The 16,543-nt window shown below is 50.0% G+C and overlaps 1 protein-coding gene across 25 annotated transcripts in view; it reads right to left on the minus strand.

Moving 5' to 3' along the window:
* CAMK2G (calcium/calmodulin dependent protein kinase II gamma) overlaps positions 1 to 16,543 on the minus strand; it is a 61,854-nt gene that overhangs the window by 30,581 nt on the left and 14,730 nt on the right. For all 25 annotated transcript variants that reach the window (XM_074382414.1, XM_039478308.2, XM_039478315.2 and 22 more), the window contains exons 4-10: positions 9,701 to 9,755; positions 8,767 to 8,832; positions 5,684 to 5,756; positions 5,437 to 5,539; positions 4,594 to 4,677; positions 4,051 to 4,145; positions 3,318 to 3,440 (exon numbers count right to left, since the gene is read on the minus strand). In XM_074382414.1, the coding sequence (XP_074238515.1) occupies positions 3,318 to 3,440; positions 4,051 to 4,145; positions 4,594 to 4,677; positions 5,437 to 5,539; positions 5,684 to 5,756; positions 8,767 to 8,832; positions 9,701 to 9,755 (599 nt within the window). The remainder of the gene's footprint in view (positions 1 to 3,317; positions 3,441 to 4,050; positions 4,146 to 4,593; positions 4,678 to 5,436; positions 5,540 to 5,683; positions 5,757 to 8,766; positions 8,833 to 9,700; positions 9,756 to 16,543) is intronic.

Genomic DNA, 16,543 nt, shown 5'->3' on the forward strand with positions numbered 1-16,543 from the left:
TAGCTAAGGCACACGCTACCACACCCACCTAATTTAAAACATTTTTTTGTAGAGATGGGGTTTTGCCATGTTGCCCAGGCTGGTCTTAAACTCCTGGGCTCAAGTGATCCACCCGCCTTGGCTTCCCAACGTGCTGGGACTACAGGTATGAGCCACCACTCCTAGCCAACATAATCTTTAAAAAGAAAACTTCTTTTTTAGGGGCAGAGTCTCCCTCTGTTGCCCAGGCTGGAGTGAAGTGTCATGATCTCGGCTCACTACAACCTCTACCTCCTGGGTTCCAGTGATTCTTATGCCTCAGTCTCCCAAGTAGCTGGGATTAAAGGTGTGCACCAACATACCCAGGTAATTTTTTATATTTTTAGTAGAGATGGGGTTTCACTATGTTGACTAGGCTGGTCTAGAACTCCTGGCCTCAAGGGATCTGCCTGCCTTGGCCTCCCAAAGTGCTAGGATTATAGGCATGAGCCTTACATTAAAAGCTCCCCTGGTCCATCTTTCTCTAAGTAGCACCATTTATTTCCCTCTTCACTGCCTGGCTTCCCATTCCCCTCCTTGCCCTCACTCCCTCTTTGTCTCACTGAAAACAGGCTTCCATCTCTCTCACTCCACTGTCTCAGTGAAATGATGAAACAATGGCATCTAATGGTCAGAGCCCGGGAGGATACTTCCCCAGCTCAATCAGGGACTCTTCTGCATCTGACTCCCGATGCGCCCTTACTGAGGCCCGTTTCTTAGCTTCTGGGTCTTCTGGAAGGTCTCACTCTCAGTGCCCTTTGCTGGCCCCCCCGCAACTCTCAGTGTCATTAAATGCTGGTGTGTAGTAGCCATCTCTTCTCTACTACAGCAATACAGGCTCACTGTAAGAACTCAACCACCATAGAAACAGCCCCATCTATTTCTACAGCCTCACTACCAACTACACAGAAATGACTACAACCTGAATTTCCAATTTTTAGCTTCTTTTCTAATCTCTAGGACCATATTTCTAACCACCCACTGGATGTGTCTGGCTGGAGATTGCCAGACACCATAATCAGCAGGCACAAAATTAAAACCATCATCTTGTCTCACAAACAAGCTCCTCCTCTGGTTTTCTTCTGGGTCAGTGAGGGTACAACCCTTTGCTCAGGGACCAACTTGAAACCTGGCCATTCCCACAGATCCCTCTCTTTCTTCTTCACTCCCCCATATCCAAGTGGAGAAAATTAAATCCTTTAGGCTCTCTCAAATCTCTTGACTCTCAACACACTGTACATTCCCCCATCCTTCTCCTCAGCTGAGGCATCACTTGGTTTTCCTTAGACTATTACCACTATTACAAAAGCCTCCTGAGCTCTCTGTCTCCAGTTCTTTTCTTTGAAAAAAATTTCAGTTCCCCCCCCTTTTTTTTTTAAGAGGTGGGTTCTGACCATCTTTCCCAGGCTAGAGTACTGTGACCGTTCACAGGTGCAATCATAGCTCATTACAGCCTCAAATTCCTGGGCTTATGATCCTGCTGCCTCAGTTTGCTCAGTAGCCGAGACTACAAGCGTGTGCCACCGTGCCTGGCAATTCATTTCCTACACAACTTCCAAAGTGATCTTTCTTAAATGCAAATTTCATTCCTTCTTTAAAACCCTTAAATGGGCCGGGCGCGGTGGCTCACATCTGTAATCTCAGCACTTTGGGAGGCAGAGGTGGGTGGATCACGAGGTCAAGAGATCGAGACCATCCTGGTCAACATGGTGAAACCCCGTCTCTACTAAAAATACAAAAAAAAAAAAAAATTAGCTGGGCATGGTGGTGTGTGCCTGTAATCCCAGCTACTCAGGAGGCTGACGCAGGAGAACTGCCTGAACCCAAGAGGCGGAGGTTGCGGTGAGCCGAGATTGCGCCATTGCACTCCAGCCTGGGTAACAAGAGCGAAACTCCGTCTCAAAAAAAAAAAAAAAAAAAAAAAAGGCCGGGTGCGGTGGCTCAAGCCTGTAATCCCAGCACTTTGGGAGGCCGAGGCGGGTGGATCACGAGGTCGAGAGATCGAGACCATCCCGGTCAACATGGTGAAACCCCGTCTCTACTAAAAATACTAAAAATTAGCTGGGCATGGTGGTGCGTGCCTGTAATCCCAGCTACTCAGGAGGCTGAGGCAGGAGAATTGCTTGAACCCAGGAGGCGGAGGTTGCGGTGAGCTGAGATCGCGCCATTGCACTCCAGCCTGGGTAACATGAGCGAAACTCCGTCTCAAAAAAAAAAAAAAAAAAAAACCCTTAAATGATTACCTATGTTTTCAGAATAAAATCCAAACTCCTTAGGCAGAAACTTGTATGATAGGAAATCTTTTGCCTCATTCTCTTGCATTCTGATCGTTGCAGCCTCATCGACAACCAAACAACTCAACATTCCTTCAACTCACCACAATCCCATTACCTCTCACCATGCTAACCTGTCTTCAAGTTAACGTTCTGAGGACCTCCTAATTATCTGCCGAGAACAAGGACAGAGGTCACCTCCTCCAGGCAGCCTTCAGTAACCCTACTACCTGCCAGGAACAGCAGGAGCTCCTGTACTCTCATTAGATTCTTGTACGTACTTGTCACATTGCAGCATGATTGGCTGTTTGAGTGCCTGTCTCCCTAATGATCTTTGGGGGCAGGGACCATACCTCATTCATCTTTGTATCTCCAGCACCCAGATGGTGACAAGCACCAAAGAGGTATTCAATAAACACAGAATAGACAGATAAATAATGCCTCGTGGTTGTCAAGATACCTAACTTTACCAGTTCCTCTTCTTTGTCTGAAAGTAGGTATTTCAGCTTGATGGCATTGTATATGAAAACAGAGTACGTTAACCCACACTGATAGCCTATGGGACTCTCCTAGGACTTCAGCGCAGAAGCTTTATGACTGAGCTTTTATGCTTTTAATGACTCAGAGACCCCTTCTGTTGTTTTACTGGGCTTTGGTCACCATTCCATTGGAGTTGAGATCTGAGTAGGAACCCCCAGCTTGGGGATTCACTTTGGGTTCTGCCAGCTGCTTTACATCACCAGCTACCTGGAGTCTGCAAGGGTCAACCTGAGCGCTCATCCAGAAACAGAACCAATCCCAGCCTGAGTGAGGGAGGGAGGAGTAGCGGCCCACCAGCGGCATCAGCCTCCCAAGTCTCCCTGGTGACATTTACTGACCCTGGGCCTCAACGGTCCTCTGCCTGCCTGCTCAGTTCTTGCTCAAGGCCCAGAATGAATCTCTGCTGGCAAGAAGGAGGGGGTGGTGCCAAGGGCACATGGAGGGCTTACACCCCTGAGCTCCTTGGCCACCAGCAAAGACACTTACGCAGACCCACGGGTGCTTGAGAGCCTGGTCAGCCGTGATGCGCTTCGCTGGGTTTATGGTCAGCATCTGGTTGATCAAGTTCTTGGCTTCAGGAGTTACGGTGTCCCATTCTGGTGATGGGAACTAAGGAGCAGGAAGAGGGAGAGGAGGGATGTGATATTGGTGAGCTTCGCACCCTGAAACATTGGCTCTGTCTTCAACTCAACTCCTGTAATTGGGATACTCTGTGGTACCTAAAGCTGTGACCAGCATAGAGTTGGGGAAGTCCTGGGACTATCCCAGAATTTGTGTCAACTTAAAGAGTGGGAAAGAAAGACTGAATAGTCGTGGTTAGAATGCCAGAATATCTCGACTCTAACATTCTCTGGTGTAGCCCAGCTCTCTATTTAGGAGGGAACAGGGGCTCAGCAATGTGTCCAAGGTGCCACTGCTGTGGAGGAGTCTCCAGGCTCTCATCCCTGTGTTACACACGAATGAGGCCGCTCCATTCTTTGCAAGTAAAGATCAAAGGACTTCAGTGGGTTCCTCAATTTTAGTTACCAAGAAGGCTGTGCAAAAGAAAGTTGCTCCCTGGGACATAGGGTGGCAAGAATTGAGCCCTGTATGCCCATCCCTGGGTCCTCAAAGTCCTCTGCCACTCCCTGTATCATATGACACACTAAACAAGCCCAAGAGACCAAGGAGCAGGACATCTGCCCTTCCTGGACTGGCTAACCGGCTCTCCGGTCCTTACATCATAGGCTCCAGCCTTGATCTGCTGATACAGCTTGTGCTGATCCTCATCCCAGAAGGGAGGGTAGCCCACCAGGAGGATATACAGGATGACCCCTACGAGACAGAACACACAGGTCACGGGGGTCAGTCGCCTACTTCCCTGAGGAACCAAGAAAAGCCATGCAGGGCTCAGAGCCACCCAGAAAGGTAGGGGCCATACCAGAGTCAGAAGTGGATGCCAGCCAATAATGCTGTGCTACCAGCCCCTCCTATGCCTCACTCCTCACGTCACCAGGTCACATCAGGGATTTCTTTAGGCACAACCCATCCTCTAAGGCATGGGCAAATCCCTCTCCGAGAAGGATACAATGTAATCCAGGAAGTACTCAGGGAGGAGGGTGTGATGGGAACAGCCATCCCAGGGGCACTAGAGCAAACACTGTAATTTTACAAACACCAGGCACGTGTGCAAACCACAAGGAACAGCGATGCCTCTTTCTTGCCATCATTGGAAGTTGAGGGCCCTTAACAGCCAAAAGCTGGGAGTGTGGAGTGGGCTTACCGCAGGCCCAGATATCCACAGGTTTTCCATAGGGATCCTTCCTTAAGACCTCAGGGGACAAGTAACCTGGGGTGCCAGCAAAACCTGTAGCAGAAGAGAGGGCAGAGGCACACTGAACCCACTTTCTCTCTCGTTAAATCCACACCAGCAATTTTCCCCAAGTCCTTTCTCATTCCTGCTGCTTTTGCTATATAAGCTTTCAGCATGCAGGCAGCAAGAGTTGACAGGCTGGGTGGGCTTCTTGGAGTACCTGAAATTTGAATCAGAGGACAAATCCATATGCCTACCAGGAACTCCAGCTCCTTCCCAGAGGTAGCAAGAAAGTAGTGCTGACAGCAGCTAGACTCACTGTACTAAGTCATGTAGGGCCAAAAGAGATCTCTGCACCCTCCCACTCTCCACCAATCTCTGAGGAGGCCAGGACCATTAAGGGTCTGGTTTCCAGTTCTAAAAGAGGAAGGCAGAGGCTAGGCATGGTGGCTCATGCCTGTAATCCCAGTACCTTGGGAGGCCAAGGTGGGTGGATTGCCTAAGGTCAGGAGTTCTAGACCAGCCTCACCAACATGGTGAAACCCTATCTCTACTTAAAATACAAAAACTAGCTGGGCATGGTGGCGGGAACTACTCAGCTACTCAGGAGGCTGAGGCAGGATATCACCTGAACCCAGGAGACGGAAGTTGCAGTGAGCCAAGATCACGCCATTACACTCCAGCCCAGGCAACCAACAAGAGCAAAACTTCATCTCAAAAAAAAACAAAAAAAAAGAAAAAAAAAACAGAGGAAGGCAGATCAGGAAGAGGAGGAAGGGCCGGGGCTGCAAGGGAAGACAGGGTCACCCTTACCAAACCAAGCCTGCTGCTCTCCCTGCACTTCGATGGCTAGGCCAAAATCAGCCAGCTTGACAGCGGCACCCTTGCATTTACTCGCCAGCAGCAGGTTCTCAGGCTGCAGAAGGAACAGAGAGAACCTTGTGAGTACTCATCCTGCAGCCCAGAGGGAGCCTAGATTGGGCCTACGCAGTACCACTCTCTGGCACCAGGTGGCGCCAACACTTCACGAGCAGAGGCCAGTGGGGAGACTGGGTAGTACCTTTAGGTCCCTATGGACGATGTCATGCTGGTGGATGTGGTTAACACTCTCCAGAATCTGATGAATACAGTGGCTAGAAAAGCAGAAGGAAAAGAAATGTCAGTGCAGGGTTAAACTACTTCATCCATATCCACAAGCACACACTGCAGACTAAGGCATGTGACAAGGGGCCACGGATTTAGAGAATCACTGAATGGCCAGCTGGAAACAAGACTCTGCACATCATTTTGTTCAACCTATTTAAAGAAGAGGAAATCAAGGTCCAGGCAGATTCGATGGTTTTTCTAGGATCACTGCTAGAACAGGGGGTTCATCTCACCCCTTTTTGACTGGAAAGGTCTAACACAATCAATTCATTTCCAAGAGATCAGGAGACAGCCCAGAATCCTGAGGAAGATAAGACCATCCAATACCTGCCTTCTTTCCCTTTCTCCATATAGTAACTATGTTCTTGGAGAAGAGGCTTGTGCTGGAAACTCAGGAGAGTCCAACTAAACACCTAAGCTACTGTGGGGGTGGGTGCACTCATTTATTTCCTTAAATGTTTATTGAGTGTCTATCAGGCCCTGTGCTTAGGATATGAAGACGGACAAGACCCAGCAGCTGCCCTGAAGCCTGGCACCTAGTAAGGCAGCTAGAACAAGTATACAGATACCTTTAAGAAACAATGTACTTACTTTAAAAAAATAAAATTAAAAATAAATAAATAAAAGAAACAATGTACTTAAGAGGTTCCAAACAGAGAACTTGAGGAATATTTCTGATTTTGCATAGAGAAAGAAACAAACCCAAAGTTATATTATTTTATTTATTACTATTGTTTTTATTTTTGAGACACAGTCTCACTCTGTTGCCTGCATTAGAGTATAATGCCGTGGACATAGATCATTGCAGCCTTGACCTCCTGGGCTCAAGCAATCCTCCCATTTCAGGCTCCTCAGTAGCTGGGACCACAGGCATGCCCCACGATGACCAGCTAAGTTTCGTATTTTTGTACAAACAAGTTCTCACCATGTTGCCCAGGCTGGTCTTGAATTCCTGAGCTCAAGTGATCTGCCCACCTTGGTCTCTCAGTGTTAGGATTACAGGTGTGAGCCACTGTGCCCAGCCACAGTCACACATGTACATCAGACTGTCCACACTGCGAACCATCCTGCCATCCCCGTTGTCAAACTCCTGGCAGGGAGTGGGGGCAATCTAGAGCAGTGGTTCTCAACTGGGAATGAATGTGCCCCCCCCCCCAGGGGACATTTGGCAACACCTGGAGACATTTCTGGTTGTCACAACAGGAGGAGCAGTGCTCCCAGCATTTGGTGGGCGGAGGCCAAGGATGCTTCTAAATGTCTGCCACAGTGCACAAGAGAGGACTCACCACAAGGAAGTATCTGGCCTAAAATGTCAGTAGCACCAAGGCTGAGGAAGAACTTGGCCTACAGCATAGACCCCTGTCATCAGGCACTACCTGGTATGCTGTGCACATCTACAGAGCATCCTGGTGTGCTGGGCTGGGTGGCCCGGACTTACTATTCCTTTCTCTAAAATCTGATGCTGGGGCTCCCACGAGAGCCAAGGGGTCCTACTGGGTCCCTGGGGGCTGAAGCTCAGGCCTCCCCATAATACAGAGCCCAAGAGTGGGCCACAGAGACTTTAAGACTGAGCTATAGAGGCGAGTCTCCACAGAGATGTATAATTAGAACAGAGCCGGGCTAGCAGGGAGCGCCTTCTGGCCAAAAATGGCAAAAGTGCGAAGTGTCCCAGCAGAGCCAGGCCAAGCCCACTGGTACAGTCACCCCCCTCAGGGCCCCCTCCCTACAGCTCTCCCTCCTCCCCGCAGGCTCCCTGAGCCATCACTGCCTCCTCCGTCCCAGAGCCTGGTCCTCCCCTGCTGGCACTGGAATTCATCTCCCCACTTGAGAATTCTTCCCAAGGCTGAAGCATCTGAAGTTGATCAGCAAACATTGGCCTCTCAGGGTTGAGAAATTCGTGAGGAAGCTGCACACCCCCACTATCCAGAGGCAGCCAGAGCTGCCACATAAGCCAGATAAGCTGCAGGCAGCATGATCAAAACCAGGTTGTAGGGACATCACCCTCTGAGAAAGCAAGGCTGGGGGAAGAGCCGAGGCAGGAAAGGCAGGCTGAATAGGCACCTGAGAGTGTGGGTGAGGAAGGAACCAGGATTCCAGGGAGGGCAGAGGCTGAAGCGTGTGGCTGGGGAATGGTCCTCAAGTTGGAAGAGCCCCAGGGTAAGGCTGGTCACGGTGGTATAAGGACAAGGTAACAGAGGTTGAAAGCTCCCAGAGCTCTTTGGTTGGATTATTAGCCCAGAGCTCTCCACTCCCTCAGGACAGAAACCATGTCTTCTGCACCTCTGGGTCATGCTAGGGCCTCAGAGCAATGGCTTGAGCACACTAGGATTTGTCATAGGAAAGATGGGGGCAGAGGGAGACACTGGGCATGCTGGTGAGTACACAGTAGTGCAAAAAAAAGTATTTCTGGGGTTGCAGGGTAAAGGAGACTTGAAAAAGCTTTGTAAAACATTCATCTGGAAGTGCTGGTTTATTTTTTATTTTGGGGCCGGGCGGGGGTACATAGTCTCACTCTGTTACCCAGGCTGGAGTGCAGTGGCATGATCTTGGCTCACTGCAACCTTCGCCTTGTGGGTTCAAGTGATTCTCCTGCCTCGGCCTCTCAAGTAGCTAGGATTACAGGCACGTGCCACCACATCTGGCTACTTTTTTTTGCATTTTTGTATTTTTAGTAGAGACAGGGTTTTGCCATGTTGGCTGGGCTGGTCTTGAACGCCTGACCTCAGGTGATCCATCTAACTCGGCCTCCCAAAGTGCTGGGATTATAGGCATGAGCCACCGTGCCTGGTCAAGAAGTGATGAATTTTTAACTTCTAATATCATCCACAGTATGCAGCCCTAGCCCAGCTCAACAGAATCTTTCTCCAGACAAGAGCACTTTCTGATCCTCCCCAAAGACTATTCAAACAGGCACAATGCTAGCCCCTGAAGGTGGCCAAAACTTACCTCAGTCCTAAACTCCGGAGCTACACTTGAATTCTCGGGCCCTCATCTTACCTGGCATCTGCTTCACTGTAGTATTCTCTGGCCACAATGTCTTCAAACAGCTCCCCGCCAGTAACACTGCAACCAACAGAAGCAGAGGGTCAAAGGCAGAAAGGGTTCCTTGTCCAACCCCAATGTCCAGGAAGAAACAGGGTCACCCTATAGAATGGCTTTTAGAGAAATCACATCCCAACTCCCCATGCATTTCATCTGAGAGCCCAGAACACACTTGATCCTTCGGTGACACCCGGATTCTCCTTGAGGTATCATGGGCCCTCCCTTCCTTCTGGACATTTGTTTCCAAAATCCACAGATTCACTAATAGGCAGAGATGAAGATACAGGGATCTAAGAGAAAACAGTCAACCTACCCCAAAAGTCACAGCTTTGAGACCAACACGAACACTAAAATATCGCTGCCCAGGAAGGACAGAGCGACTACTGAAGCTGAAGAGTAATGAGACCAATGACACAGAGACCCAACCCTGAGAATCCTGAAGAGGAGTATCCAGGAGTTAAGAGCCACTTTTAAGACATTAAACCACAACCAACGTGGAGGAGAGACCCAATCCAAAGGAGCCTGGCTTACGACTAATGAAAGCTACCTCCGATTTCTCAGGATTTTTAAGGTCATGCAAAGAGCTGTATTTTATTTCTCCAATAAGGACAGCATACTGAGAAATAAGACAAAGGCATCTGTGCAAGTTGTGCGGCTGACAGACGTACGAGAGGAACGCAGTCCTGGGGTTCAGAGCCCTGGGGGGAAGCTGGGGGAGCATCGAGACCCCCTGGGGGGAGGCAGCAATCTGCCCCAGTCAAATCCTTTCCCTCAGCAAAGGAGAGGGCCCTGGGCAGAGGCTGGAGAGCCTGTTTAGGCCTCTTCCTGAGCCTTCATCTTGAGCCAGCTGGAGGGAAAGGCCCCCACACCCTCAGAAAGTGGCACTTACAGGTCAAACACGAGGTAGTGAAACCCTTCTTCAGAAATACTGTCATGGAGGCGCACTGCAAGAGAGGAGATGGGGACAGAGATTAACAAGAGAGAAAACTCGGAAATCCTAGGCTTCTGCTCAGCAGTCCCACCCCGGCCCCATCCTGTCAGGCTCTCAGGGCTCTCCAGAAGGAGCAGTGGAGGTGGGGTGGGTGGCGACGTGCCCAGCGCCCCCCAGTGTAAAGCTATGCGCCCTGGGAACCAGAGGCCAGCGCTCTGGTTGCCACCTCAGACTCAGGCAAAGAGAAAAGCTTCATGGCTAAGAAGTCAAGCTGGAGAAAAGACGAAACTTTCCCAGAGGGCTGGTCTCCGAGAAGGTGGTCCTGGGCTATGATACAGGATGGTGAGATGTGGCATGGGCAGCACCTAGCAATGTTGACGGCAGGGGACAACAATGACCAGATGGGAAAGCTGGAGAGCTCTTCCAGGGCAGTAAATGGCAGCAGAACTAAGGGGAGGGGAAGAAGGTAGAAAGGCAGAGCTCAGCAGGAAGGCACGCGGTGCAGGATAATGGATGGTGAGCCTGGAAGGCCACGCGCACATTCAGGCAATGACGACAATAACAGTGTATTAAGTGATTACTATGCCAGGCCTTGTGCTAGGCTCTTGCATACATTACTGATTCTGCAAGCACTTACTGAGCACCTACTGTTTTCTGGACCTTGTGCTAGGTAGAGGGATTCAGACACAGTGCCTGCCTTTGAGGAGTTTATGACTCTTTTCGACCACCTGAGATGAATGTTATTCCCATTTTACAGATGACGGCACCAGAGGCTCAGGGACACAAAGTCTCTTGACAAAGGCCAAAGAGCTTCTAAGTGGTGGGTCAAGATGTGAATCCATTGCTACCTGACTCCAAAGACTGTGGTCTACACCACTGCTTCCCATAAGAAACGTGGGACAGCCCCCATATCCAGGCAACAAAGCCCTGGCACTCAAAAGAAGGACTGCTCACAAATGTCCCTAAAGCAGCATCGTGGACAGGTTCGGGAGGGCACCGCAGGGAGAAGACTCGGGCGATGCACCAGCTGCGAGAAAAGGCTGGCAAGCGGAATCCCTCCCCACTCCCTGCCTCCAAAGCTCTTGGGCAAAAAACCAGCCTAAAGTCTTCTGAGGTCTCCTCTTCAAGCTTCTGCCTTCAGTGCCACCTCTGGGTTAAATGCCAACCCCTGAGCATCATTCTAATGCAGACACGACTCCACTTTGGCTGACTGTCCCTGTCCCTCCCCTTACCTGAACTCTCTTGACAGGGAACCTCTGTTCCAAAGGCCACCCTCAGTTTGACCCTTGCTCTAAGCCTTGGCAATTACAGGCACACCTCACAGAGCACTTCAGGAATGGCCTGACACCAAACCAACTGGTTCAGTGCTTGGAGACAAAGAAACCGTCATGTCTCTTCCTGGGTGGGCCTAGGCTGCTTCCATTTCCAGTGTCACACGTTTGCTCAGGGCTGAGGTGCCTCCCTATGTACCCTCCCCACAAAGCAAGATCATTCAGAAAGCAAGATATACAACTCAGCCGGCACAGTCCCGAGGTGCTGAACCACCACTATTGCTCCCTTGTTCTCCTCCCTTGATGAGTGAGGACTCCGAAGCTGGCCACGGCCAGAGCCAGGCCCTCACGACTGTCTTCGAATCCCATTCCCTACCCTAGTTGATCTGATCTAGTGACTCAATCCCAAAAATCTCATCCCAATCTCAGTATTTCTGCGAACAGGATCAAAGGCAGGTGATACTTCCAATATCCCTCCTCCTTAAAACATTCTCTCCTAGGCAAACAAGATGCTTCCCTAGGCCTCCAGATGACAGAGGGGGCTTTTAGGACAGGAGGAAGGAGCTAGCAACAGGCCCCTGCCTTTCTCCCACACAAAATAGCCTGGGCACACTCCATATACACTTCATCAAGTCCTCTCGAAGTCCTGCCACTGCCTCTGTCCCCCTCACTTGTGCACCTCTGGTCTAAGACAGTGCCTCACGCTGAGTCTTGCTGCAGCTGCTGCTCCCTCGCTTCCAAAAGGACTTTCCATTTAATTAAAAATTTGCTATTAAAAAGCATTAAAGTGTGTAATACAAATAATCCCCTGGAAATCAGCTGTCCCAGAAGCTAAAGACCAGCTCCATTAGAGAGGTGACTAACAGCAGCAGCATGGGGAGCTAATGGCACAGCAGGTATGATGCTAACAACCACCCCAGAGAAGGGGAGCTACTCAGCCCTGCCTGACCCTGGCCCTGAGCCCTGCCTCAGCCAGACCCCTGCCCCATGCCCAACACTACCCCATGCCCTATGCCACTCTGCCCAGCACAGCAAGGCCAAGAACAGGGCAAGAGATGCAGGCACCTACACCTCTGCCTAGGCATGGAGTCATTGGCATCTCTCCTTCTCCAGGAAGGCCACACACAGAGCCCAGGTGGGAGGAAGCTGACCGGGGAAGGGAATTAGAAAAGAGGAGCAGCAAAGGAAGACTAATCCTCCTAGGCCACCCAGCAGAGAGAACAGCTTTGATGTGTGCCCCAGAGCAAGGCGCCCGCCAAGACAAGGAGGGATGGAGGGGGGCCGTATCTGAATAAGACTGCTATCAACATGTTTTTTTTTTTTTTTTTGATCTAGAAAGAAATTAACAGGGCACTGAAGACAAGAGGAGAAACAACTATGTCATTCTAAGTGCCTACTTAGCAGTAGCAGATTCTTTAAGAGACAGGGTCTCCATGTGGCCCAGGGTGGGCTGGAGATCCTGGGCTTGAGTGATCTCCTGCCTCAGCCTCCTGAGTGGCTGGGACCACAGCTGTGAGCTACCATACCCTGTCAGATTCCGATAATAACAATCGAAATTCTAACAACACTTAGTTGAGCTGTCCCTGTGTGCCAATGTCATTCCATGGGCTCCACGTGCATTACTGTATTGAACCCTCATGCCCCTGGCTCTGCAGGGTACTACTTACATATACATAACCCCATCTGACAGGAGGGGAAACTGAGGCTCCATAGGAAACCTGCCCAAAACAACACTAAGTGGCAGAACTGGGACTTGAAGCCAAGACAAACCAACATCAAGATTCCTGATATTACAGTCACTCGAGAGTCACCTTCTCAAACTCAGGCAAAGGAGCTCCAATTTGTCCCCACTACCCCTGGCCATTCTGACTGGCTCAACAATGTCCACTGGGCAGCTACCCCAAAGCAGGCGAGGCTGTACATGCTACAAATGTGGCTGTGAAGAAGAGAAGCCAGCCCTACCACCCCGAGCTGCCAGGCAAAGAGGGAAGACAGGCTTTAAACCAGCAATTACACAAATGTGTAACTAAGCACAACTGTGTCGTGCTGTGAGGCAGCAGCAGAGTGACTATGGATGCATGCAATCAAATAATCTGACACCCAGCCCATTCCAGAGTAATGACAGGGCATGAAGGCCAATGAGGGCCAGGCCACGTCCATAGACAGGAAGATCTGGGGAAAGGAGTATAAAGCATTCACTGCATTTCAGCAACAAACCTAATTGCTGTTCTTTAAAAACCGTGGAAGACAGAACAGGCCAAAACACCTACAAACCTTTACTTGATATTTCATGTCTTCAAGGACTGAGATAGCCACAACCCAAATGTTGTGGCTATTTCCAATTCTTTAAAAACCACCCAACAATATGCCACATTTTAACTAACAAATCTCTCTCCAAAAAGCACTGAAAAAGTGTCGCTGTTAAAAATATCTGCAGCAATAACAAGTGGGAAGGAGGTCCTGTTGCCATGGGGGCTTGTGGGGGACTGAGCTGCCCCTCAAGAGCTTGCTGTGGCAGGGCTCCCCCCACCCCCACCCTGGAGGCAGGGATGTAGGAACTGCTCAGTCATGATTCAGTGTTTCTTTCTTCTTATTTGCAACTGTTTCTTTACTGCACTCACTGTTAGCTGAATGGGCCCTGGGCTCAAGGGTAAATGGCCAGGCTTGAATAACTTGTGAACTGAGTCAAGGCTGGGGGTCTTGGAAAGATTACTTCTAGGAGCTGGAATCTCTGTTTTCATCATCTCCCTTCTAGCCTCCTTTCCTGGCTGAACCCTTTCATAACAACTCACAAAGGGACCCAGATAACAAAACGGAGGCAGGCACAACAGAGTTAAATAACTTGCCAGAGGTCACAGTTACTAATTAGCAAATCCCAGATTCAAACGCCAAATCTGGATGTGACTCCAAAGCTGCAAATCTTGGCTTCTCCAAGTACAGACCAGCAGGCAGACCACTAGCATGAGCATCACCTGGAGACTCAGGTCCTACTCTAGACCTCCTGAATCGCAATCTGAATTTTAACATGATCCCTGGGTGAGTCATAAGCACATAAAAGTTTGAGAAGTGCTGCTCTAAACCACAATGCTAGACTGTGATAGAAACTGCTGGGGCAGCTCAGCACGAAGGAAGACAGAGTCTATTCATTGGAAGACTTGAGAGCAGGGAGCAGGCAGATCACAGGTAGAACGGACTTCATTCAGACCTCAGACTTCACACCAGCATCTCCTCCTCTCAACTCCCCACTGCTGGCGACACTCCCAGCACTGTTTGGAGTTCGGCAGTGTGCCTTACACCCAACAGGCATTTTGTTGTTTGTTTGTTTGTTTTTAATTAATAAACTTTATTTTCAGAGCAGTTTTAGGTTCACAGCAAAATTGAGCAGAAAGTACAGAGAGTTCCCAAATACCCGAGAGCATTCCCACATACCCCAAGTCCCACACGCACAGCTTCCCCCACCATCAACATCTCCCACCAGAGTGGTAGATTTGTTACCATCTATGAACCCACACTGACTCATCATCATCACCCAAAGTCCAGAGTTTACATCAGAGTTCACTTTTCCAACAGGCTTGTAACTTCTGGGACAGACTCTCTAGCTATTAAGGGGAAAACTGGGCATGGCTGGCCCCTAGCACCAAATGCCCCATCTGAATTCCATGCCTCTGAGTCTGACCACAGCCGGGGCTGACCACATGCTCTCTACTCTCAGCTTCCTCGACTGTGCACTGTTCTTGGGCTGGCCCGTTTGTTTCCCTTTGGGGTGGAGTTCAAGACACCAGAACCAGAAGGGTCACAGTTCTGAAGGACGGCACAGTGGAGAGAGGAGAGGAATAGTGAATTAGGGGCACAAAACTGCCTCCTCTCCCGCCAAAAGCCAGGTCCAGATCCATGGCAACCTCGGCTTCCTGGTCCTGCAGCTATGCCACATCTCTAAGAGCCCTGGTCCCCATAGGATGCCGGAGCTCCCAAGACACAGTCCTGACTCCCACTTCCCTCTGCCCACCCTTGACCCCAGAACTGTCCTCAAACCAACCTCTCTAGGACTTGGAAGCAGTCATGAAATGGAAGCACAGTCTAGGGCAGGCGTCCCCAAACTGCAGCCCCCTGAGGCCATTTATCCGGCACCCCCACCCCCTGCACTTCAGGAAGGGGCACCTCTTTCATTGGTGGTCAGTGAGAGGAGCACAGTATGTGGCGGCCCTCCAACGGCCTGAGGGACAGCGAACTGGCCCCCTGTGTAAAAAGTCTGGGGATGCCTGGTCTAGGAAATCAGAGGCCAACAGAGTGACTGCGCCCTGCCTGGCCTCTGAGCAGATGGTCAGGATGGACAGTCCCTCTGCCTGCCTCCATTCTGAGCCACGGGCAGACGGTGAAAGGAAAGGGCTACCAAACGAAGTGAAGTCTAAGAGGTCAAAAAGTATGTATTTAATTCTAGAAATACATAAAAAGAAGGCTAGAGCTTTTTTCAGATAGAATCCTATTTTTGTCCTTCCTGTTCATTTCTAAATTGTCTTCATTATACCCTGACCCATCTGTGGTCAACCCGCCCACATGGTGGATGATGTGGACATGGTTCTGCCTCCTGCATCATCGACCCCTGGCCACTGTTCTCCTGCCTACATGAGGACAACTTATCACTGCTGCACCAGTTGGTCATAAGGAACATAAAGGAAAGGACGTTACCCTTCTCAGATATTGAGATTCAGGACTGGAACATCAAAATGCTTCTGTGTTTATGGGTGGCTTTAGTCACACACATGCTTTTTCTTCCTGTTCTGGAACTTCTAAGTCAGAGATCACAAGCTTGCAAGGCCTACCGGGCCTAGGTGGGCAATGCAAAAGCGAGCTCATAGTGAGTGGGTCACAAGGACGGTGGTCAGCGGGCTGAGGGGGCAGCCACCATTCCCACAGCTCCTTCTAGACATGCAAGGTGGGGGCTCAGCAGAGCAGAGCCTTCTGATTGGAAAGGCAGGGGAATAGATTTTTTTTTCAAAATGTGAAATCTCATTTTTAAATATTGGCAAATAATAAAAATATTTTTAGACTACTGAGCCAGCCAACAAAAACATGCCTGAATCTGTGACTGCTGTTCTAGGTGTTTCTCTCTGTGGGCCCTCTCCTACCCAAGGCAACACGTCAGTCCCCACTGTGCTGTTTTCAGGTGAAGGCCTAACCTCAGAGACCACCTAGGTGCTCCTCTAGTTCTGAGGCCAGGAACCCACCAGCTGAGAGGTGCTGGCTCTGCAGAACAACACACTGCACCAGGCAGAGCTGATCACCACTAGCCATGCCAATCTGCTTCGGGTGTAATCCAAGCTGCTGACTGCCATCTACAAAGCCCTGCACGGCTGATGTTCTGACTAACTCAGAGCTGCTCCTCTTCCAGTGGGCTAGAGCAGGACCTCAGCCCTTCCACGACAGGGTTCACTTAGAGTATTCCAGCCTAAGACCTGGGAAGCCAGGAGCTGGGAAGCTCTGAAGAAGTACCAGGCTTTAGCAAGTCACCTCACAGCTTTGGCTGCCAATA

The sequence above is a fragment of the Saimiri boliviensis genome, chromosome 12, assembly GCF_048565385.1.
Source record: "Saimiri boliviensis isolate mSaiBol1 chromosome 12, mSaiBol1.pri, whole genome shotgun sequence".
Lineage (NCBI taxonomy): Eukaryota > Metazoa > Chordata > Mammalia > Primates > Cebidae > Saimiri > Saimiri boliviensis.